This window comes from Hipposideros armiger, unplaced genomic scaffold (assembly GCF_001890085.2).
Source record: "Hipposideros armiger isolate ML-2016 unplaced genomic scaffold, ASM189008v1 scaffold_66, whole genome shotgun sequence".
Lineage (NCBI taxonomy): Eukaryota > Metazoa > Chordata > Mammalia > Chiroptera > Hipposideridae > Hipposideros > Hipposideros armiger.
In genome coordinates this window covers 177838-199458 of record NW_017731416.1, presented here as the reverse complement: position 1 = coordinate 199458, position 21621 = coordinate 177838, and the positions used below count along the sequence as shown (strand labels likewise).

Genomic DNA, 21621 nt, shown 5'->3' with positions numbered 1-21621 from the left:
GATTTTGGGGGGGTAATTTCAAGTGTTAAAAGCTCTATGAATCTGAAATGCAAATTATTTTCAGAAAACGGACTTTCTGACCAATACAGTGGCTCCTCATTGGACCTTGCAAATCACTTACTCCACGGTCAAATGCCCACATCAGACTTCCTAGACTTGAATATTAACTCACCCAGACTAATTTAAATTATTCCAAAGCCATCAGTAAAAGTAGCATTGACCTAAGGGTTTGAGCTGCAGGAATGCTTAATGAAAAAAGAAATGTGTGAAATTAAGTACTTTAGGGAGTGAAATGAGGCCCTCTGTTTCCAAGGCGCCGAGGGTAGTTCAGCATTTTATAGCCAAGCTGAACCTCAGGAGCTCTTGCCTCCAGCATGACCGACAATCAGAGGAGTGTTTAGAGTCCAAGGGCTTAGGGGATGAGGATGTTTGCTGGTTACTGGAGTCTCCTTCAGGCAAAATCCCATCCACTCAGGGATGCCTGGAGCCCAGAGAACAAGGTCACTGATAATTAAGAAGAGTGGCTGGCAGAGGGACAGGCTGGGAAATGCTGGGAAGCCTTGGGGGGGGGGCGGGGATGAGTAGCTTCATTTGGGCAGGTTCAGAGTAATGGTCTCAGGCTGCTGAGATGGAACTTGATTGTTCAGAAGGTGGTTCACTCCCATCCCTGCCTCAGATGCTGTTCAGGAGGAACACCCCTTCAAAACTGTGGGTGGGTGAGACTGAAATATGCACATTCCGTAAATGGCCACAGTTCCCAGGATTCCCTCTACACTGTCCCAGGGCCCCAGCAGAGCAGACTTCTTCCCAAATACCCCCTGGAAGGTCTATCTGTTCTTTCAGGTCAGCTGCTCATCATTGGGTCAGGACGTGGGTGTTCTGTGAACCCATAGGAGGTGACAACATGCCCAGAAGTTGTCAACCCTCAGCCCTAACATCCAAATTCTATCTCAGTGGCAGGTCCTTTGCAGCAGATCTTAGCCTTAGGCACATTCAGGATTCATTTGTTTTCTAGGCAGGAAGATGGTATTAATAGATTCCAGAATTTCTTAACCAAGCTCCTCATCCTCCTCTGATTTTAGTAACAATTATCGAGCACCTGCTGGGTACCAGGCTGTGTGCTAAGCACTTTGCTAACTGTAAATCTCCCTAATAGCCTGAAAGGTAGTTACTGTAATTATCCCCACTTTACAGATGAAAAAACTCATGTACACAGATGGCAAGGATGTGGTCCAAAGTCCCACAGGCAGTTCAGGACCCTGGCTCTCCACCGTGCCCTCTATAAGGCATAAGCTCGCTGTCTGGTCAGGAACTCACCCACTTAGCAGGCATTGTTGAGCGCCAGCTCTGTGCCAGACAACATTCTGGGGGTACAACAACCAGGAGGAGGAGGACATCCCTTCCCTAGCAAGCTCAGCCTAGTGCTGAACACAGGTGTACTTACAAACACTAGTGCTACAGGGTGGCAGGTGATGTAAAAAAAAATGCCCAGGGGGCTGTTTGTAGAGACACAGGGATGAGAAACATCAGCATTGTAATTATTTGACTCAACAGAATGTCTGGTACAATGTATATCTCTTGACTGACTGAAGGCGTGAATTCATGGAGCAGGTGACACCTGGCATGAGGAGCCAGGAGTTAGCTAGGTGAAGAGGAGGGCCTGGCAAGGTGTTCCAGGTCATGGCCATAGAAGCGAGGGAGAAGAGGCTCTTCTAGGGAACCTCAAGAGGCTCGGTATGGCTCAGAGGTCAGGGTGTGTGGAGCTAGAGATTGGGAAAGTTAGTGAAGGCCCACCTTCAGGCCATGACGGGAAGACTGGTTTGATCCTAGGCAGCTAGACAGCCCCTACAGGTGACAAGCACTGTAGAAACGTGGTGTGACTTGCTGGGAGAAAATTTGGCAAGCTGGTTGGAGTAGTCTGCTTAGAAATCTTATCTAAATAAATGAAGAAACTATCAAAAGAACGAATAGGTGATGAACTCAGCCCATATGATTTTATAGTTTTACTCTCGGGCCAACCTAGATGTGTGATTCTGGGGCTTGGTCTTAGCATTGTCCTCAAAGGGTTTATACTCGTGGGTGGAAGGGGGCGGGGGGTGGAGCAGCTTGATCTTCATATTTTACACGAGTGAAAACAAATTTATTTATTATTACTGATTTCCTTTTATGCTGTGGTTCTGTTTTAGAGAAAGCCCTGCTTTCTCGTACCGGCCATGATGGAGTAACAAACTGAAAAATGAAAAAGAAGAAACCGTCTTCAGACACTGGAAACAGTGCAGCACTATGCTCCTTAAGGAAAGAAAACAAGCAAGGTAAGCCATGCGATCACCCTGTTTTCTTTTCGGAGGCACATTCCAGTCTGCAGAGGGATCCCAGACACATAGAAGGCAGTCCCAGTGAGAAGAGACAGAGATTAGAGTTCAGGGAGACAGAGGTGAATAGGTGTTGTATGGCAGAATTCCCGAGAGAAAGGTACTATGCAAAATAAAAACAAAACACAAAACCAAACACACACACACACACACACTCCCAGGAATTTACACAGGGTCCTTTTGAATGTTTCCTGAATACTAAAGCATGAATGCACAGAGTAAAACTCCAGAAACAACAGCCAGAGAGCTGCAAGCCGAACAGTTTCCAAAGCTCACTCAGAGTGGAGAGGTGCTTGAGCTCTGACCATCTAGAGCCGAGGGTCCTTGTTGATTACCCAGGGCATTTAGTAGAGCCCCTGGATGTGCGTCTCTATAGGATACAGATAAGCAATCCTGATGGGGAAGCTTCTCCAGATCTACCCTAAGAAAGCTTGGAAAAGACCAAACTCATCTGCAAGTCAGAATAAAGCCAAACACTCTTTAAAGGAAGACAAATCCAGATGTGCAATAACATCACACGTAAAGTGCCCATCATTCAATCAAAAATTCACATCAAGATGCAGGAAAATGTGATCCAGTCAGGAGAAGGATTAGTCAGTAGAAATTAATCTGGAAATGACAGAGATGATGGAATTGAGAGTCAGGGACTTTATAACAGTTACTATAAATATGCACAATATGCTCAAGGATTTAAAGGAAAATACAAACATGACGAAGGAAATGAAAGGTATAAAAGAGAACCAAATGGAATTTACAGGGTTGAAAAATATATTTGAAATGAAAAACTCACTGGTTGGGGATTAAAATCACAGACAATGCAGAAAAAAATATCAGTGAACTTAAAGCACAGAGAGAAAGATTAAAAACAGAAAAAGAGAACTTATTTTTTAGTGACACACAAAAATGTTTATAGATGAAATTTTATGACACCTGGGATTTGCTTCAAAAACTACAGTGCTGGGAGAAGGAAGGTAAGGATGAAACGAAAACTGGCCAGGACGTGGTACTTGTTGACAATGAGAGATCTGTCCATGGGGATCTGTCATTATACTTTTTCTCTTGATATTCCTAAAATTATATATAATAAAAAGTTTGAAAAAATTGTCTGTGTAAGAAAAAGTAGTTAGAGTCTTTTTTTTCTGTCTGAAATGCTAACAGGAAATAGGTAATGAGAAATAAGTCCTCCCCTCTACAATACTTCTGATGGAATAGTCTTGAAAACTCAGCACAGCTTTGAAGGGCAGAAGCTGGGGCCAAGCTATAAAAGTGGAAACCTCTGTAGCTGAAGATGCATCCCTTGTATTGGGATAATGCTCTTACATGTAGGAAGAGAAATATGCAGACTCGGGAGGAAGTCATGGTTCAGTAGGCGCCATTAACCTATGGTAGCCTACCCACTTAAGGGGAGGTATGGTGGCACCCCCCAGAGTCTTCCACCTGGGATCCTAATCGGGAAATAGATCTGTGAGTGATTGATGCCATAAATACTTTGTTTTATCCGTAAACCCAACATGTGAGTTTTTTTTTTTTTATTAAAACGGTATCTTAAACAGTTTTGGTTGCTATAACAGAGTACCACAGACTGAGTGACTTATAAACAACAGAAATGTATTTTTCACAGTTCTGGAAGCTGGGAGTGCAAGACCAGGGTGCCAGCATATTTGGTTTCTGGTGAGAACCCCTCCCAGGTTTCAGACTGCTTGTTGTACTGTTACATGGCAGAGAGGGTGAGAGAGTTCTCTGGGATATTTTTTATAAGGTCACTAATCCTATTCGTGAGGGCTCTACCCTTATGACTTAATCATCCCAAAGGCTCCACATCCTAATACCATCACCTTGGGATTAGGGTTTAACATACAAATTTTTGGGGACATACACATGCAGTCCTTTGCAAAGTGCCTAGTGTTCAAGTGCTTAATTTAGTTAAACCATGGGGAGTATACTAGGGAGAACTGGCATAGACTGAATTGTGACAGTGAGGCCGCACAACTCAGTCTGCAACAGGCTTTGATGTCCCTTTCCAACTTTAGCGCCAGTGACTACACTAATGACTACACTAAATGAGCCTTTGGCTACAGACTTGCCGGTTGATTAAAAGCCCCTGGGAAGCATGGTGTGCTTTTCTGCCTTTTCTCTTTAAGGGATCAAATTCTTCTTATCTCCTGTCCATTGAGAGATCCAGCTTTGAGACCTTATTCGTAATTATCGTCTGCTTGGGCATGTATAGGATACAGTGTCCCTCCAATGGTTCAACTCTCATGGCTCTCTTAGGCTGTATCATTTAGTTAGCACAGGCTCAAGTGTGGGGCTGTCTTTTCAAGTATTTGTTCTTTTGTGATTTGTTGGTTGATGGCACAGACACTTTGACTCTGGATACATTTTAACTCAATGTTTGTGAACATAAACATAATGAAAATTGCACCAATATTGAATTTTTTCAGGAAAGCAAATCTGAGGTGAACGTCATTAGGGCAACTTAATTAATTGATCCAGTCTTGATGTTGCATAAACTTTTTTTCAATCTTTTCTATCTTCAGTTTTACAACATTCCCATCAAATTCAAATCTAGTTGATAGTAGAACATTGGTTAGGAGTTGGCTTTGGACACCAGCTCTGAGCAGCAGGACTCCAGTTCGGATCCCACATGAGGGCCAGTGATACTGGGCCCTCTACAGCTAAGATGGTGATCTGGAGCTGGGCTGCCGTGAGTCACCGGTGACGGTGTAGGCGGCAGTGGGGCTGGCCGGCAGTGGGCATGAGCTTTTAGGGGTGAGCTGCCGTGAGCCACCATGAGCGGCTGTCCAATGGCCGGCTAGCGAATGCCTCACCTGGGAAGAGCGCAATGATAATACCAACATGGGCCAGTGAAGCGACGTCCTCCACAACTAGACTGAAGAACAAAAGGACAGNAATACCAACATGGGCCAGTGAAGCGACGTCCTCCACAACTAGACTGAAGAACAAAAGGACAGCAACTTGTCTGTTCCCCTTCCCCCATTCCCCAACGCTGTTCCCCTCCCCAATTCCTCAATAAAATCTTAAAAAAAAATCTTGTTGATATAAATCTTGTAATTTATTGGTAAGGTTTTGGTTATATACAATATCACTGATTATAGCTTTTGCAGTTAAAAATTTTTTTCCTACCAAGTCTGATTTTTTTAAATCAATCAATTTTGCAATTTTCATTGTTAGAACAATCTATAAAACATTTTTCCATGTACAATTTTAGCCATTGCCAGTTTCATTTTATCTTGCTTATGTACTACTTAGTTCTTATCAGTTGGACAAAAGTGAGATAGCCTTTCTTAGCTAGTCAACGTGGAATGGGAACAATCTCTTTGGTAATTCTAGTGGCAGAGCTTGACAGCACAAGATATTGCCACACAGAGAAATTGCACAGCTTTGTTACATGCATTAACACAAGTATTGAGAAAATGTTGCTCCCCTAACTTTTTAGATTTATATTTATCATCACGATGCTACTATATGTCAGTACAAGTATACCTCAGGGATATGGTGGGCTTGGTTCCAGACCACTGCAATAGAGCAAGTTGTACTGTTTTTGCTGGTGGAGGGCCTTGCCTTCAATTTGTAAAAAACGCAACATCTATGAAGCGTAGTAAAGTGGAGCACACTAAAATGAGGTGTGCCTATATTCCATAATAACAAAAAATATCTTTTCAGCTATGCAATTTTATACTCTTTTTTTCAGAAGCAGAGCTTGATTTTCATAGGCTTCCAGGAGACTATACTGAAATGAGCAAAATATTGGGTTGCCGGAAAAGCCATGACATATTTTTTCTATGTTTTTCGTTGCAAAAATGCGTCATGACTTTTCTGACAACCCAATAATATGTTTTTCCACGCAAAGCCACTTTACAATCACTTTCTTTTTTTTTTTTAAAGATTTTATTGGGGAATTGGGGGAGGGGAACAACGCTGGGGAATTGGGGAAAGGGGAACAGACAAGTTGCTGTTGGTTTGTTCTTCAGTCTAATTGTTGCTTCACTGGCCCAAGCTGGCACCATCATTGCGTTCTTCCCGGGCAAGGCAGATCAGTCACCAGCCTCTGGATGGCTGCTCACGGCGGCTGCTGGCCGCTCACGCTGGCTGCCGGCTACACATAGTAGCTTATGGCAGCCCACTGCAGCAGTGGACTGCAGCCTACACCGTCGCCGGCGACACACGGCAGCCCAGCTCCAGGTCGAGCTGTTGTTCAGCATCTTAGCTGTGGAGGGCAGTGTCACTGGCCTTCATATGTGGGATTCGAACTGGGGCCCTGTAGCATCCCAAGCCAGTTCTTAATCAACGCGCCACTTGGCCAGCCCCCAAAACAATGTTTATTTATTTTTATTTTTATTTTTTAGCTGAGCCATCCTGCCACCTGTTGGCAGCTCAGCGGCAGCTCAGCTTGGGCTTGGGCTGTGAATCAAACTGTGACCCTGTTGCTCAGAGCTCGCACTCTTGAGCGAGCTCTTAACCACTGAGCCACTTGGCCAGCCCCTACAATCACTTTCAATATACATATGATGAAAAGTACATAATGAATTTCCCTCAAACATTTCCTTTCAATATTGCGGTTTCTGTTATAGGTCTGTGCACCTTACACACAGCACATACTGAAGTTGACTTTGACTTCATGTCGGCCACCCACTCACCGTTTTGTCTGGCAGGAATGTACTCAAGAGGAAGTGGGTCAGAAGTCAGAGTTTAGTAATGTCCTATTACAGTCGGGGAGGAAAGAATAAAGGATAGAGTGGCTCACTTACCTAATACCCACTTCATGATGAGCATTTCTGTCCAGGAGAATTGTGTGGTTTTCACTCTGAAGATCTGCTTTGGGTAGTCTGTGAAGGTTTCATTGGGCAGGGTCTTGACACCTTCAAAGCGGTCTGATGCATTCACAACCAACAATCCCAAGAAGATTGTGAAAGAAACTGCATGGGCTACGAATTTCATGAAAGGGCTCCTCAGCGTTCGTCCTAGCTGGAAACAAAAATACGCGCAAGATGTTAACGTGGCAGCTCTAGGAGGGCGCAGGTCTCAACACGTTGCTTTTGCCTGAAGTTGAGCCAGATCTTGGACAGGAAATGCTAATAGAACCCAGGTAACATTTTCTGTAGCGTTTTTATGTGAGATGCTGCTGCACCAAACCTATTTCCTACTGACTTCAACTTTTTCTATTTAGAAGGTTTAGTGGGAAAAGAGAAAAGAGTCAAATACACTGACATATCATCATGTTACAATTTACACAGCTACCCCCAACCACATGGATGTGAATGTGATGCCTTTCAAATCTGGGGGAAAATAATCTGTCTCAGTAACATTCAGGATTAAAAAAAAAATACTCCTTGGGTGTATGCTCTGTTGCTCTTTAGTTCGTTTTCTTGAGTTTCATGCTTAGATGATTTGTTTTCAATATTTCTTATATTGGTAAGTTTACTTAAAGCTGTGAATTTCTTGCTAGGTACTTGCTTTATCTGTGTTCCCATACATTTTGACACGTAGCCTTTTCATTGATAATCAGTTATTAAATATTTTACAATTTCCCTTTTGCTTTCATTTTTAACTCTGAGGTCATTTAGTTGCCAGACATGGAGGACTTTTTCTGTGCTTTTAAAAGTTCTAATTTTATCGCAGCATGTGTACAGATAATAGCCGCTATGATAATACTCTAAAGCATATTGAGATTTTCCTTGTGGCCTAGTACATAATTAACTTGTTCCATCTGAGCCTGAAATGATCTAAAAGGTGCCCTGTTAGGGAGCAAGTGTTGGCCACGCCTCCTCTATCTGTGGCGTGCCATCCACGGGCCACTTAGATCTTTGAGGACTAAATTGGAGGCTGCATGGTGAGTCTTTGCAGACCCTCTGTTAATGAACTCACTTGGGTCTCTTTCAGATCACTGCCACCACCCTTGCCTAAGCCCCCAATCTTAACCCCTCACTTTGCTCTACTGCTGTGACGAGAGCAAAGGGGAGATGTTCACTGATGTTCGCTGGGCAGATGTTCACTGATAGCCAGTGACTGGTTAATTGATGGGCACATTCTGTGTCATTCAGGAGCCCTAGAGGGAAATGTCACCCAGGAGATGAGTGTGGGTTCAGTAGAACATCAATTACAAGGGTTTCTTGAAGCAAAATTTCCCTTGTTATGACTATGTTCAACATAATATTTATAAATCAGATGGCTTGATAATGCTCTTTTAATATGCTTCCGCATGGTAATTATCAACTTTAATTATGCTAGTTATTAGTGTAACATGATTTATTGTTATTCTCATGCCATAGAACCCACCTATTGAAATTTTTAAAAAAGTAGTTTTAAAAGACTGCATCTCAAGTCTGGATGTTGACCTGCTTGTGCTGGGGAACACTTATTTGGATTCACCTGCATTATCCAATTATCATATGGCACTAAAATAACTTCAGAAATGAGAAAGATGTTTACCTGAAAAACATGGGGCCCACAAACATCTTACCAAAGACTTTTCTTTGTAACGTTTAACTTTACTATTTACACTATCGAGATGGTAGATTATTTTTGGCCGTAATTAGATGTGCTAAATTCAGAATGCAGAGATTAAATATAAGGACAAATAAAATATTTCACACAAGTTCAGTAAAAAAACAAATGGGATTAAACCATGTCTCATTTTGATTTATATGATTTCAAATAGCTAGTTTGAAATTTTTCAGCATTTTAGTTGACTGTGTTGGCATCTTGGAGCCCTGTTTCCCACCCAGGGTGCTGGGACACTTGGGGGTATCCAGGAGACATCCTTAAGTAGTCATCACATTACTTCTTGTCACCGTGTCCTCGCTGGGATAGTGGTGAGAGAAGAGGAAAGACGGAGAATGACTGCAGAGTAGGGAGTAGGTCGGGGAGAGTGAAGGTTGAAGAGAGGGCAAAGGATACCAGGTCTTGTGTGTCCCATCAGGGCCCTAGAAATGTCAGAAAAAGACGGGGGACATGGGGTTAGACATCGCTCTTAAGGGAGTGATGTCCAGATTTCCCCAATCCTTTATCAGTGGGTGCTACATAGCATCTTCCGGGAACTACCTGAGTGAGGACATGGGGCTACCTCTCCATCTTCTCACCTGGGTGAAGCACCTGATTGCAGGAATGTGCAGGCAGCTGCACCCAAGGTAGCCTTGGGGTTCCCTGGAAGAGCTGGCTTGAGGAATTTAATGTTCTCTTTGTTACCTCTTTCAAACCTTTACCTTCTGGCAGAAGATATATCTGTAAAAGTGACTATATCTACCACAAACCATAAGAAAAACCGCCATAAGGCTCTGCTGTGTTTGGAAGGATATCTTGGGCCCAGTTCCCACTTGATCTAGGCCATTGGGAGGAAAAATGGGGTTAGGAATTGATGCTGCTTTCCTATTTTTCTTTTGGGCTTGAATACATATTTTTAGCTGGTAAAACTGATAAAAGTCAGATGAAATTAAATCATTTCGATGGTTTTCTTTTCTTTTTTTGTGACATTCCCTATTTGTCTCACAAAGGTAATTTTTGAAGCAAATTATGCTTGGGAAAACCTCCTTTCACAAGGCCACCAGGTGAGACAAAAGAAAGGGAAAAGTTAACGAACATCTGCCAGCAGCTCTGAGCTGGGGAATCATTAAAGCTGGGTCAGGTAACAGCGTAGGTATAAAAAGAGATGGTAGAGCTTTGGGAGACGTAGGCCTTGGCCTGCTATGCCTGGAGTGCAAAACTGATTAGTCTGAAACATGAGCCAAGCAGCTCTGCATTACTTAGACTGTACGAGCTAAGAACACATCAGGAAACCCAAGCGTGTAGTAGCTGAGTCTCGCTCACCCCAAACTTTCTGGGCGCTATTCTTGTACTTTGGGAAATATATGGATGTGATTAGCACTTGTGAATTAGGTCCAAATGAACTACATTTATGAGCCCTCAGGGGTGGGCACCTGCTTTTACTGGTTGGCACAGCTCTGTGTTCCATGCCACTGGGCTCTTAGTATGCACGTAACAGGGACCCCGGTGGCCCCATGCCCACAGAACAGGCCGGGACAGCAGTCAAGCACACAGAGAATGTTTCCAGCCTCTCTCCCAGTCTGTACCACCAGCGTCCCCTACACCAAATGCCACCCTCACTCGCTGCCAGGTGCCAATGGCCTCAAGCAAAAGGGCTCAGTGTACAAGCTGGAAAGCTGAATGGAGACAAACTGTGGACCAAGCACTCCACAAAGAATCATGCACATCTTCAAGGCTGGAGTGGTGCTCAAATGTCAGGGAGATCCTGGTAAAATTAGTGGCCGATTCCTCAGAATGCACCCTCCAAAATTCTTATTCAAAATATCTAACCTAGGGCTCAGGAATCTTCCTTTCTTGGGGTTGGGAATGTTCCCTAGGTGTTTCTAACCAGGATGTTTTCACATTACCATGTAAATCCATCCCCTATGATCCTGGGGGCTGAGGAGGTGCTGATTACTAAGGATTTCAAAGGTAGGGCTTCCAAGGAAAGAAAAGGAAAGGGTAGAGTTTGGCATGCAGTGGTTTTGACTCCCTCCTTCTAAAAAAGTCTTACTAACTCTAAAGATCTTAATCAAGTCCATTCCAAAGTCAATTAGCAGCTCAGATGTTTACATTCAGCACTGAAGGTTGTAATGCTGCTGATGTAACTGGCTGGGATTGGGGGGGAGAAGGCTGCTGTGCACGTGTGCACATGTGTGTGTGTGCATGTGCACGTGTGCAGTGGAGCCAGAGAGCCTATGTTTAAATCACAACTCCGTAGTTTTTGTAAGGTTACTTAATCCCTTTGTGTCTCAGTTTCTTCATCTGTAAAATGGGGATACAATAGTACTTATCACATAGAGTTGATGTAAGGAATGAATTATTTAATACATGCAAAGCAGAACAGCGCCTGGCACATAGGACGCATTCAGTATGTGGCACTGGAGGGCCTCAGACAGTTCTGCTAAGGTGAAACTTAAAAGAAACTTGACTGACTCTTGAAAAGAGTTCACAAAAAAAGAGTTCACAAAGGGAGACCTACACACAATCCTTATGTATTTATGTCACAGCCCTTTTGGGGTACTGTCTATGTACAACGTCATGCTGGGCACTGGAGGCGATGGAGATAAAACAGACTATACAAGTTGGTCCTTCCCTTCAAAGTTGCCGATTTCCTGGTGGGAAGAGACAGGCTAGACACTATGGTAGGAAATAGATAGAGAGGTGAGGAGAGTGTTGCAAGCCTCACACTAGGCTGGGTATGAAAGTGATCAGCCTTCTGGCACCTGAAATCCTGCCCCGCAGGGTGACAGGTGATGGACTCTCCTTTTAGATTTTTTGGGCAGCTGCTTTTGTAACAAAAGCACAAAAAATGCTCTAGTTCCTGGTACAAATTTCTCCTCCATGGTGATGCTTCAGAAATTGCATCGTGATTTTCTTTAATCTAGTGTAGCTCTGGTAGCGACAAAGGAGGTGGACCAGAGGCCTTTGGAGGCTCTGTCCTCTCCTAGCTGGCCCTGGACCACATGGTTTTAGGACCCCTGTGTCACACCGTTTTAGCTTTGGCAAGGCAAAGCAGGGATTTTCAAAAGCTGCAGTCACTTACGCTTTCCTCACTAGATGTCTTTGTTTGGGAGGGGGCTGAGGGTTGGGAACAATGACTAACATTTTGATATTTCTGCAAACAAGAGTCATGTGGCAGTCAGGACAGAGAGACTGTGCACTGCAAAGGCATCAGGTGGGAGTTAGAAGTTGTTTACAGGTCTCCCTGCCTGAGTCCTGAAGCTAATTTATAAGGATGAATGAACAGTGAAGGTTAATAGGAAAAGGAGGAAGTCAGCTCCCCCTCCCGCACTTTTATAATTAGAACTTGTGTGGTTCCTCAACACTCATGATGCCGACTTCTGTCCCAGTCCACCTGCCACAGAGACACTGAGCCCTCCAGGATGACTGTGGTTCTTTTGGCTGTTAGAGTTTCGTAGGCAAACAATCTAAATGATGAATCACAACAGAATAGCAAAGGATGGAAACCAGCCTACTCAGTCATAAAGGCCCTTTGGCATTGGAGCCCCTGTTGAGAGGATAAAGAGCTCTCCAGGAAAAGGTCTACTTGAGAGCATCCATGTGGATAAGAACCCACTGACCTCCCAGGGGGTCTGCCTGGCCTCACCCATGTTAATGTTTACAATGAGAAATGATTTTAAAAAGTCACTGTTCTCTTTATCCCTGTCAAATCTGTCCTATGCTGCAGACCCGCAGTTACCGCTCTATGTACACCTCTGTGTCTTGGTTATTCTTTTCACCCACCATATTAGGTAGCTGAACTTCTGTTGATACCCTTAATCTTATAATCATATTTAATTCTTTCTTAGGGCCCCTCAGAAACTTATGTAAAAATAGAATTGACAGCCTTGGGAATTCAATAGGAAATAAATAATGAAGTATTTTTGGCAGGCTAATCAAGTAATTTTGGTGTCCCTAATCATCCCCAGATTAGGACAGCAACTATTAGGAAGTAAATGTACCACCATTAGGATGGAAGCAGAAATCAAAACATTTGCTAGACATTGATGGACCATAGCTGAGGGATGAGGTGTAGCAGTGAAATTTTATGAATACATTTATCAAAGAATAGCAGGGCCTAATTTCTTGGAGGGAGGTGGAATAAGGTCATTAGAACACAGACTTGCTGGAATGGCACTGGCTTTTTCACAGAATTCCTAGACAGATATAAAAGCAGTGACTACTTTGGGAAGAGGGATACCGGCCTATTAACACAGGTCTGCACCCTGCCACTCCTATTGGGAGGACATTGGATTCCAGGCACCAGGAGCCTTTAGAGGGCTGGTTTCTTCACATGGAAGATGTGACCCCCCCTCTGTAATCCCTGGAAATATAATATCTGCCAAACTTTCAAAGATTTCTTTCCAAATGACGAAAGGCTGAACACATCTTGAATGTTTTATCCTTTGGCTGCTTCACAGCAAGTTGGACAAGCTATTTAATGAAGGAACCTTCCCTTGGAATGAACATTGCCACCAAAAATTATCTCATGCCATAGACTAAGACTTGTCACTCAGCAATGGACACACCCTCCAACGCTTTGAGCTCAGACTTGGAGCCCAGAAGGTGCGCGGAAGCCTTAATGACCAGCTCCTTTACCTTGAGTGCTCTGCTTTTTTAGTCTTACTGGAAACTCCAGGAGCACCAATTGTCGATCAGACATATATCTGACCAGAGGAGAGAAAGGCCCAGACTTGGGGCCAAACTCCCCTGCAATCATTCCTCCTAGTCTGTTCCGTAAGACTTCTATACAACTGACCCCTGTGTTCCATGGTGGCATCAGCCTCCTGGATTTACTGGGCCCCAAGAATGTCCAAAATTCCCTTTCCCTCCCACACACATCTGCATGATTTTGGTCCACCATTACTCTTCTCAGACCTAAAAATGTAGCAACTGGCTTAGCATCTTCTTGTGAAAATTTCCTCAGGCAGGTAGAGGCAAACCAATTTGTTGGTGTTGCCTAGTCCCAGTTTCCTGGAAGCTGTCACATTTAGCTTTACATCAAAGGTGAGGATTGGCATTGTTTTCTCCACCAGTGCTATTTTGTTTATTGTTATGTTAATGATTAAATGTCCTCGAATTCGTTTGGGGCCTCAGAGAGTATGGAGGCAAGAGTCCCTATCAATCTAGGCTCTGGGTGAAGGCAGTGATCTAATTTGCAGTACAGACTAGACAATTCCAGTATGAAACATATGCCAAAAACCAATGACCAGCTCTAATCAGCTTTAAATCTGGTTAGTTGTTTTCACTCACTGTATTCTTTTCAGCCCATAATGAAGGACAGAAAAAACTTTTCTTCACCTACACGTGTTTCATTTGGTGAATTCTGATTTAGAGATCACGTCATGGTAGACTGCCATAGAAACCAAATCCTTAGTCGAGATAAGCTGAACACTACAAATACTCAGCGTGAGGACTTTGATTTTTAATACCGTTCTACAGAGGAAGGAGTTTGAGTCCTAACCTCTCTGTATGACACCCCTCCTACGCTAGGCAGTCAGTTCATTGCCTGGTTAGTGGCCTCGTCAGCAGCCCTGAGTCTCGGGGGCCCTCATCCTGGCGCGCGTTCCTTCTTGGCGGACTTGAAAGAGGACCCATTATTCCCTGATGACACTTTCATTAACTGCATTAGCTGATCAACTTTTCTGTGGAACTAATCTCTCTGTAGTCATATTTCTTCTCCCAAATGTTGACTACATAAGCTTAATCGCTTTTTAAATATATCACTAGGTAAATGCAGCTTGGAACCTTCAGTGGCCATCTTAACTCATGAAACTCACTTCACAGTTTTTGCCGGGCTTGGTCTTGCAGGCACTAACTCTTGCCTGAAGCTGGAGTGACTGCTGGTGCTTTCTGTGGCTTTGGATCAAGTGGCTGGATTGTAGGGATGGTGGAATAGGTAGTGTGGCAGCATGGGACCTGTAGGCTCCACTCTTTCCGCTACTTGTGGGCTCCAGCACCAGACAGACACTCCCCTTCCCTGTGAGTGAAGAACCCAGCTTTGCACCTTTTAAGCTCCTCCGCTCTTTCCTTTGCCGTTTTCCTTCTTGGGACGTAGTCAGCTGCCCACGTGTGCCAGGACCCAATCAAGGAAGCTCGGAAGCTGGGAAGGTGTCGACATGGGTCTGCAGCGCCCCAGAATGAGCCGCATTTGACTCTCAGTCTACTAGTTATTTCTCTTTCTGAACCTGCTTCATTAAGTGTATGCGTCATAATGTAATTGAGGGCGTGAAATGAGATATTCCATGGAAAGGGCTTGCTTAGCAAAAGGAAAGTACTCAATAAATGTTGGTTATTCCTATTACCATTATTATAATTATTATTACTGTGGGGATGGAGGACATGTTTAGGACGTTGCATAATTAGAAGAGAAAAAGTGCTTTATTCCCTCTCTATTCTGTTATTGATCAGATTGTGCCTCACATGTTTAAAATTTCCCATTTTAGCATCTCCTCTCTCTCTCTCTCTCTCTCTCTCTCTCTCTCTCTCTCTCTCTCTCTCTCTCTCATAAATGATGGTTAAAATAAAGCAGATCTTAACATTTTCCCTCTTACGTGGTTTTCTACTTCTGCCGGGTATCTCAGGGCTACTTTCCTTAAATGTGGGAAATGATCAGCTGCTTTACTAGAATAAAATGGACTTCAGGTCATGCTAAGTAGAGAGAAGAAATACCACAAAGACATGCACCTTCCGCAGTCTGTACCTTGCTGCATGGAGCAATCCAATAGGCTATGGCGAGAAAAGGGAGGCCTAGCGAGACTCCAAAGACAGCCAGGAATTTCACAGCGATAGACTGTTGACGTAAGCCTGAGAGATTTTCATACCACATGGTAAGCAATTGCTGCTGACAGTTAGGATGAGCAACGAACTGTAAAAACAAAACAAAAACAAAAACAAAATGCAAACAGGAAAATGGCATTGGTAGCACTCGAACAGTATACAACGTATGAGTAGCTCAGGGCTGACATGTTCCACCTGGGGATGGCCTGGGTGTTAGAGCAGGAGCATCTGGGTCAGGTACCTGCTGGGTCCTCCTGACTGGGGGATGCTGGGGGTCTCTGTGTTGTGACCAGAGTCCTCACAAGATTGCCTGCATCTGTGTTTGGCAAACTGAGGGCCTGCAGACATCTCAGGCACAGAACACGGCAGCCAGCTTCTGCGTAAATGCTTGTCTTCAATCCAGGGAGACCTGTCTCTGGGCAGAGTTCATTTGGGAGGCAACATGGAAGAACTGATGGCGCATGGATGGGGTTTTGGAGTCTCGCATGAGTTTGAGTTTCATTCTATCATTTACTAGCCACAGGACCTCTGGCCAGCTACTTAACCTCTCTGAACCTCAATATTGTCATCTGCAAAACAGTGTCTGTTGTATTTGTCTTGTAGGATTAAGTGAGATATTGTAGAAAGCTTCCCCTCTCCATTCCTATGGACTCTAAGAAAAAGTGCTGGCAGTTTTTTAGGAGGACATGTTAAAACCCCTCTGTGTTTCTCCACTGTGTATTTGGCTTGGGTCCATGGGGCTCACGCAGACACATTGTGTCCCCCATGCAGTAGCTTCTCACCACCACCTCCCTCTCTTGGAACTGCCCTACCCTAATATCCAGGTTACAAGATGGACCTCTTGTGTCCATTTTGTTTTCTTGACCTCACTCTTTTGGATAGAGCTTATTGGATTAGGGGTGGCACCTTGACTTTAACTGGGCCCTTCAGGTTTTCTCACCTGGGTATTGGAGACTGTGATGGAGACAGGCAGTCTTTTTATTTACAGGGGAGTTAACATATGACATTGGGAGATACGGGCAGCCACTCGCCCTTGCCTGCTTCAGAGGAAGGCAGTGCTCCCCTCTAAAACAAGGGGACTCTCATGAGACTCTGTCCTCCTCACATTATTTCCACAATTGCATTTCTTCCTCCATAATAAAGAAACCTAGCTCCAAACATGCTATTTATTTGTAGGCAGACTTTATACTATAATGCTCCCAACGGATAGCTGAAGCTCAAACTGTTGTTTATTTCTCTGTGGGCACTTTTTTGCATTTGTGGCCGGCCATTGAAGACAACTTTATGACATGAAGTTCAATGTGTATGACAGGTTTTCTTCCTGCTGTGCTTTCGAAGCACAGAGAACTATCATCTCTGACACAAGGACGATGAGGGTGACATGAGGCATGTCTTCAGGCATGCCCTAACCCAAAGGGCACTCAGCCAGGAAACAAAGAGGAAGAACTCCTGGTGGGTAGGGGCAGGGGGCGGTCAGAGAGGAACCCATGGAAGAAAATCGCACGGATAGAATAAAACGGACACTCAGAAAATTGCTGTTGTCTCGGGCCTGCTTTCTTTGGCATCTAGCTCTCAAAAGGATGGAAGAATCAAAGGTTGGATGACACCAAGAGCTTTGCCCAGGTCATTCCCACCCCTGATTCCTTCCCCAGCCCTATTCTGGACCGAGAGCACGGTTCATCCTTATGAAAGTTCTTGAAGGTAGGAACTGATGTGACCACTCAGTTTTCCCAAGGACATGACTCACACTCTTCATAACAGGGAGTCTGTTGTGGCCTGGAGCTGAGAATCTGTTAAGGTGGCTTACGTGGAGCTGAGCAGCCTCTGGAGAGAATAGAAATCGTTAACCACATCCTCCATTGGGATGGACTGTCCAGAGAACTTGGGGTGGGGGTGGGGGGTGCAGGGGAACTAAGAGAAGTTAAATTGCAAAGAGAGAGAGGAGACAGAATTCCCTGTAATAAAAAAGGCGGGTGGTGGGAGGAGCCAGGCTGGAAAATAGGACCTGAGAGTCAGGAAGAGCCCGAATTTAGGTGGCTGCTGGTTCTTGAATCCATCCCAAGGCTGGCACGTTTGACTAGCCTTCATGGTTAGATAACAACATTTCTATCCAAATCTAGTTTCTATTAATATCTTACCTAAACTTCTTGTTCCTCCAGCCGCTGGTGACATAGTGAAATACAGTGCTGGCATACGGGAACGCTAAGGCACATTGGCCAAATGTTGGCTGTTACTTTGCTTTTAACTGATTGATGGGCCACTGTTATCTTTTATAGCCCAAAGAAAAAAAACTATCCCCTTGATACTTTTCTCTCTGTTATATTCACTCACAAGGAACTACCTGATGTTTTAGGAATAGAGAGTTGTTGAAGCGCTATAAACATTCCTTAAGTAACTATGGAGTATTTTCAGGGCTGTTTCGTGGGATGTTCATACCCTTGGGCCAGACACTCACATTACAGCGGGGTATAAGACTTTCCCGGTGCGGGGGAGGTGGTTAAGTGCATGGCCCAGGGCGAGGCTGCCTGGGTTCAGGTCCAGGCCCTGCCACACGCTGGCCTCACGCTCTTGGGTCGTTCATTGACTCTCTCCATGCTTAGCTTCCCTCTTCTGTCAAGTGAGGCCATAATGAGGGTTACCTGAGTTAGGATCTGTAAAGGGCTTAGAACAGTACCTGGCAAATAGTAGACGCTGTATTACTAGTATCTGTGGAATAATAATAAAGAGCCGCTCACTCTCCTTTCCCACTTTCTCTCTCCCTCTTTTTTCCTCCCTCCCACTCCATACAGCTCTGTCCACCCTCCTTTCTTTCTTCTGACCTCCACATTGTTTTAGCGCAGTTTCTTGAGATGCTGGTGCCTTTGGAAAGCTCCCTGTATCCTAACCAGGTGAGTTAGGCCACTCTGTATCCAATCGCTCCGCCCTCATCCACCACTGAAGGTGCAGCTTGATTTTTCCAGGTGATTAGCTCAGAATGTGCTGGCCTCTGCCAGGGCAGTCAGGGTCACCGGCACATCCACTCAGCACACTGACCCCGCCCTACTGATCATGGAGCCTTCATCAGTGAGGAGCAGCGCAGGGTACGGACCCTGCAGAAAGCACTTCTCCTCCCTCCTCGGTGTCCCTCCCCCACCTACCTGAAAGGCTGCGAAGTCCTGCTTTTTGCCTTTTTGGGGGGAAGGGGAAGAGGGCTACATGTGAGCTCCGAGGCTTTGAGGCTGTGCGATTTCCATATCCCTTAACTACAGATTTTTCTCTCTGACACTGGGCCTCATTTACGGAATGATAAGATGTGGCAATGCATGATTTGATAAGCTGAAGAATAACTTAGCTGGAGAAAAATTTATGAAATCCAGTGCTTATAGAGCAAATGACTTTCTTTTATACAGATAAACCTTCAGAGGCCCCCTGGTGTCTGATGTGCCGTGGTTAAGATTTTCCACTTAGCTCGTTAGCTCATCACCAGCATTTGTTATAGAATATATATATATACACTCTACATAGGCAAAGGGAGACAGACACAGAACCAGTCACCAAGTGCTTTTCTTGGTGTGGCGGACAGTCAGCCTGCATTGGAATAACTCTGTGGTGCCGTTTCCTATTTGGAGCAGCCCGTAGGATCGGGTTCAGGGGTGCTAACATGCTTCCCTTCCATTTTGTTCTGGCAAAGCTCTCAAGTCATGAGGAGGGGAGGAGAGAAATGGAAATGTCAGTCATTTGCGAGTTTAGTTTGCAGGTTCGTTCATTTGCTCAGTATACTTCCCTCCAGGCGTTGTCCTCAACCCTGGAAATGCAGAGAGAAGGTACAGTCCTGTCCACATGGTGCTCTCGGCTCCATGACCCTGGAAGTGGAATGGGGCTTAGCAGTAACACACTGCCAGTTGCGGAGCCGGCCCTCCGTGGTGGGTGAATGAACAAACACTGAATGCTCGGCCCATCAGTGGATGCACTTGGGCTTGGGGTGCTTTCTCCTGAGTCCCTCCTCCTGGTGAGACCTGCTCTGGAGAGCCCCACATCCTTGACACAGCTGGTTGCTTTGCCTCTGTTGATAAGTTAACCTTCAGACTGCTCTTCCCTGTGCCAGCAGTTAGCAGAGTGGATACATGCACAGGCTCAGGCTGAAGCATCCGGCTTCAATTCCCAGATCACCTGACGTTTCCCTAGCTGTGTGCGCCTGGGCCAGCCTTGCCATGGCTCCCAGCCTCAGGATCGATGAGAGGGAAAATGTGTTGGGTGCTCAGCACGTGGCCTGGTGCTGAGTTCAGGGCGGGCACTGGCATCACTGCTGCTGCCCTTCCTACTACCACTTCTGCTCGCCCTCCCGGGCTGTTTACCTAGTTCTCTTAGTGCTTCCCTTTGCTGAGTTTACGCCATCAGCAGAGTGCTGAGTGGCCATGGTATTTCTGAAGAACTTAGTATGCTTGCTTACAATAAAAAAGAAACCAGGAATTGGCATTGTTTTTTGAAGTTTTAACCCAATGGAGCATCCGTGGGACTGACATTGTCACCGTGCTCATTGAGCCTATTTAGCCGTGCAGCTCCCGAGTGGCCACCACAAGAGGATAAACCATGATAGTTCTGCGTGGATGGTGGTGGGAGTGCGAGGGGAAAGGGGTGGAGCTTAGAGCTTTGGGTAGGGCGTCCAAAAACCATTCCTCTGTCAAGCAGCCTGTAAGCATGGGCACTAGACAAAGTGAAGTTTTGAAGTGACAGCCTGATCTCTGACTTCCTTCTACAGAGGTCACAGCCTGATGGTTTCTACTGTTAATAATTTAGGACCTCTACTATATGAAGGAACTTTAGTTTTATTATCTGTAATCTTCGCAGTAACCCTCCCAGAATGGATGCATCATCTACACTCTCATATTTTCACTCCCTTCGTGCAGGGGAGGGAACCGAGGCTGGGTCAGCGCAAGTGGCCCACAGCCCCACAGCTAGACAGTGGTGCGGTCAGGGCTCCAGCTCGGGTCTGCCTGACTTCAAAGCCTGAAGGCTTTCTGTTCCAGCGAGCTCCCTCTGGAGTTCTCTTGATTTCGTTGGCTTGGACTTTAGCCCTTCCTGGTCTCAGTTCTTTGTCATAAATAAAACAATAAAAAGCAAATGTTTATTGAGGTCTCATGGATTAGGCCATGTGCTGAGCATATTATGAGCATTTTCTCATTTAATCCTTATTACACAATGAGGTGAGAACTGTTATGCCCATTATTAAGCTGATGGTGCTGTCACTGTTCAGATCTGACGCCAGAGCAGACATTCTTTTTTTTTTTTTTTTTAAGCTGAGCCATCCTGCCACCTGTTGGCAGCTCAGCTTGGGCCGGGCATTGAACTGCTGTTGCTCAGAGCTCAAACTCTTGAGTGAGCTCTTAACCAACTGAGCCACTCGGCTGGCCCAAGAGCAGACATTCTTTACCACTTCCTTATGCTGCCTCTCCTACCCGAAGTTTTCTGCATCTTTTCCAGGTCATGTCACTGTTTCATTCTGTCTGCGAAGCAGGAGGGCATCTCTGTGAGCCTACAGACTTCAGCTGTGCCACAGAGATGCTCTGATGGTTTCCCAGCCAGGGTTCTGGGTGTCTCCTTTCACCCTGTGCCAGTGGACTGTGTCCCCTTGGGGAGGACAGTTGATCTCTGACTTCCTTCCCCAGAGCAGCAGTTCTCTGCTAATCCCACATCCACTCCATTTGTACTGTTTGGGATAGATGTAAGGATGGAGGCATAGATGGAGGAGATTTTAGTTGGGAAGAAAGGAAGCAAGTAAAAGGGAATGAAAAGAAGGTAAAAGATGAGAAGAACAGCAAAGGAAGGGAGTAAAACCTGACTTCTAGCTGCTGTTCCAACTTGACGCCGAGTTTTTTCCTTCCCACCCCTGGTCTCTGGCCAGACTCTAGCAAAGCTATCCTCAGAGATTTCCCCCAGCATGACTGTC

At 45.0% G+C, this 21621-nt stretch overlaps 1 protein-coding gene across 2 annotated transcripts in view; it reads right to left on the bottom strand.

Annotated features, from left to right (window-relative positions):
• The window catches only part of TRPC7 (transient receptor potential cation channel subfamily C member 7), a 128867-nt gene that overhangs the window by 38906 nt on the left and 68340 nt on the right, over nucleotides 1–21621 (bottom strand). Inside the window, exons 4-5 of one of the 2 annotated variants that reach the window (XM_019642169.1) lie at nucleotides 15619–15783; nucleotides 7142–7358 (exon numbers count right to left, since the gene is read on the bottom strand). In XM_019642169.1, the coding sequence (XP_019497714.1) occupies nucleotides 7142–7358; nucleotides 15619–15783 (382 nt within the window). The remainder of the gene's footprint in view (nucleotides 1–7141; nucleotides 7359–15618; nucleotides 15784–21621) is intronic. The other variant, XM_019642170.1, reaches the window with a different exon arrangement.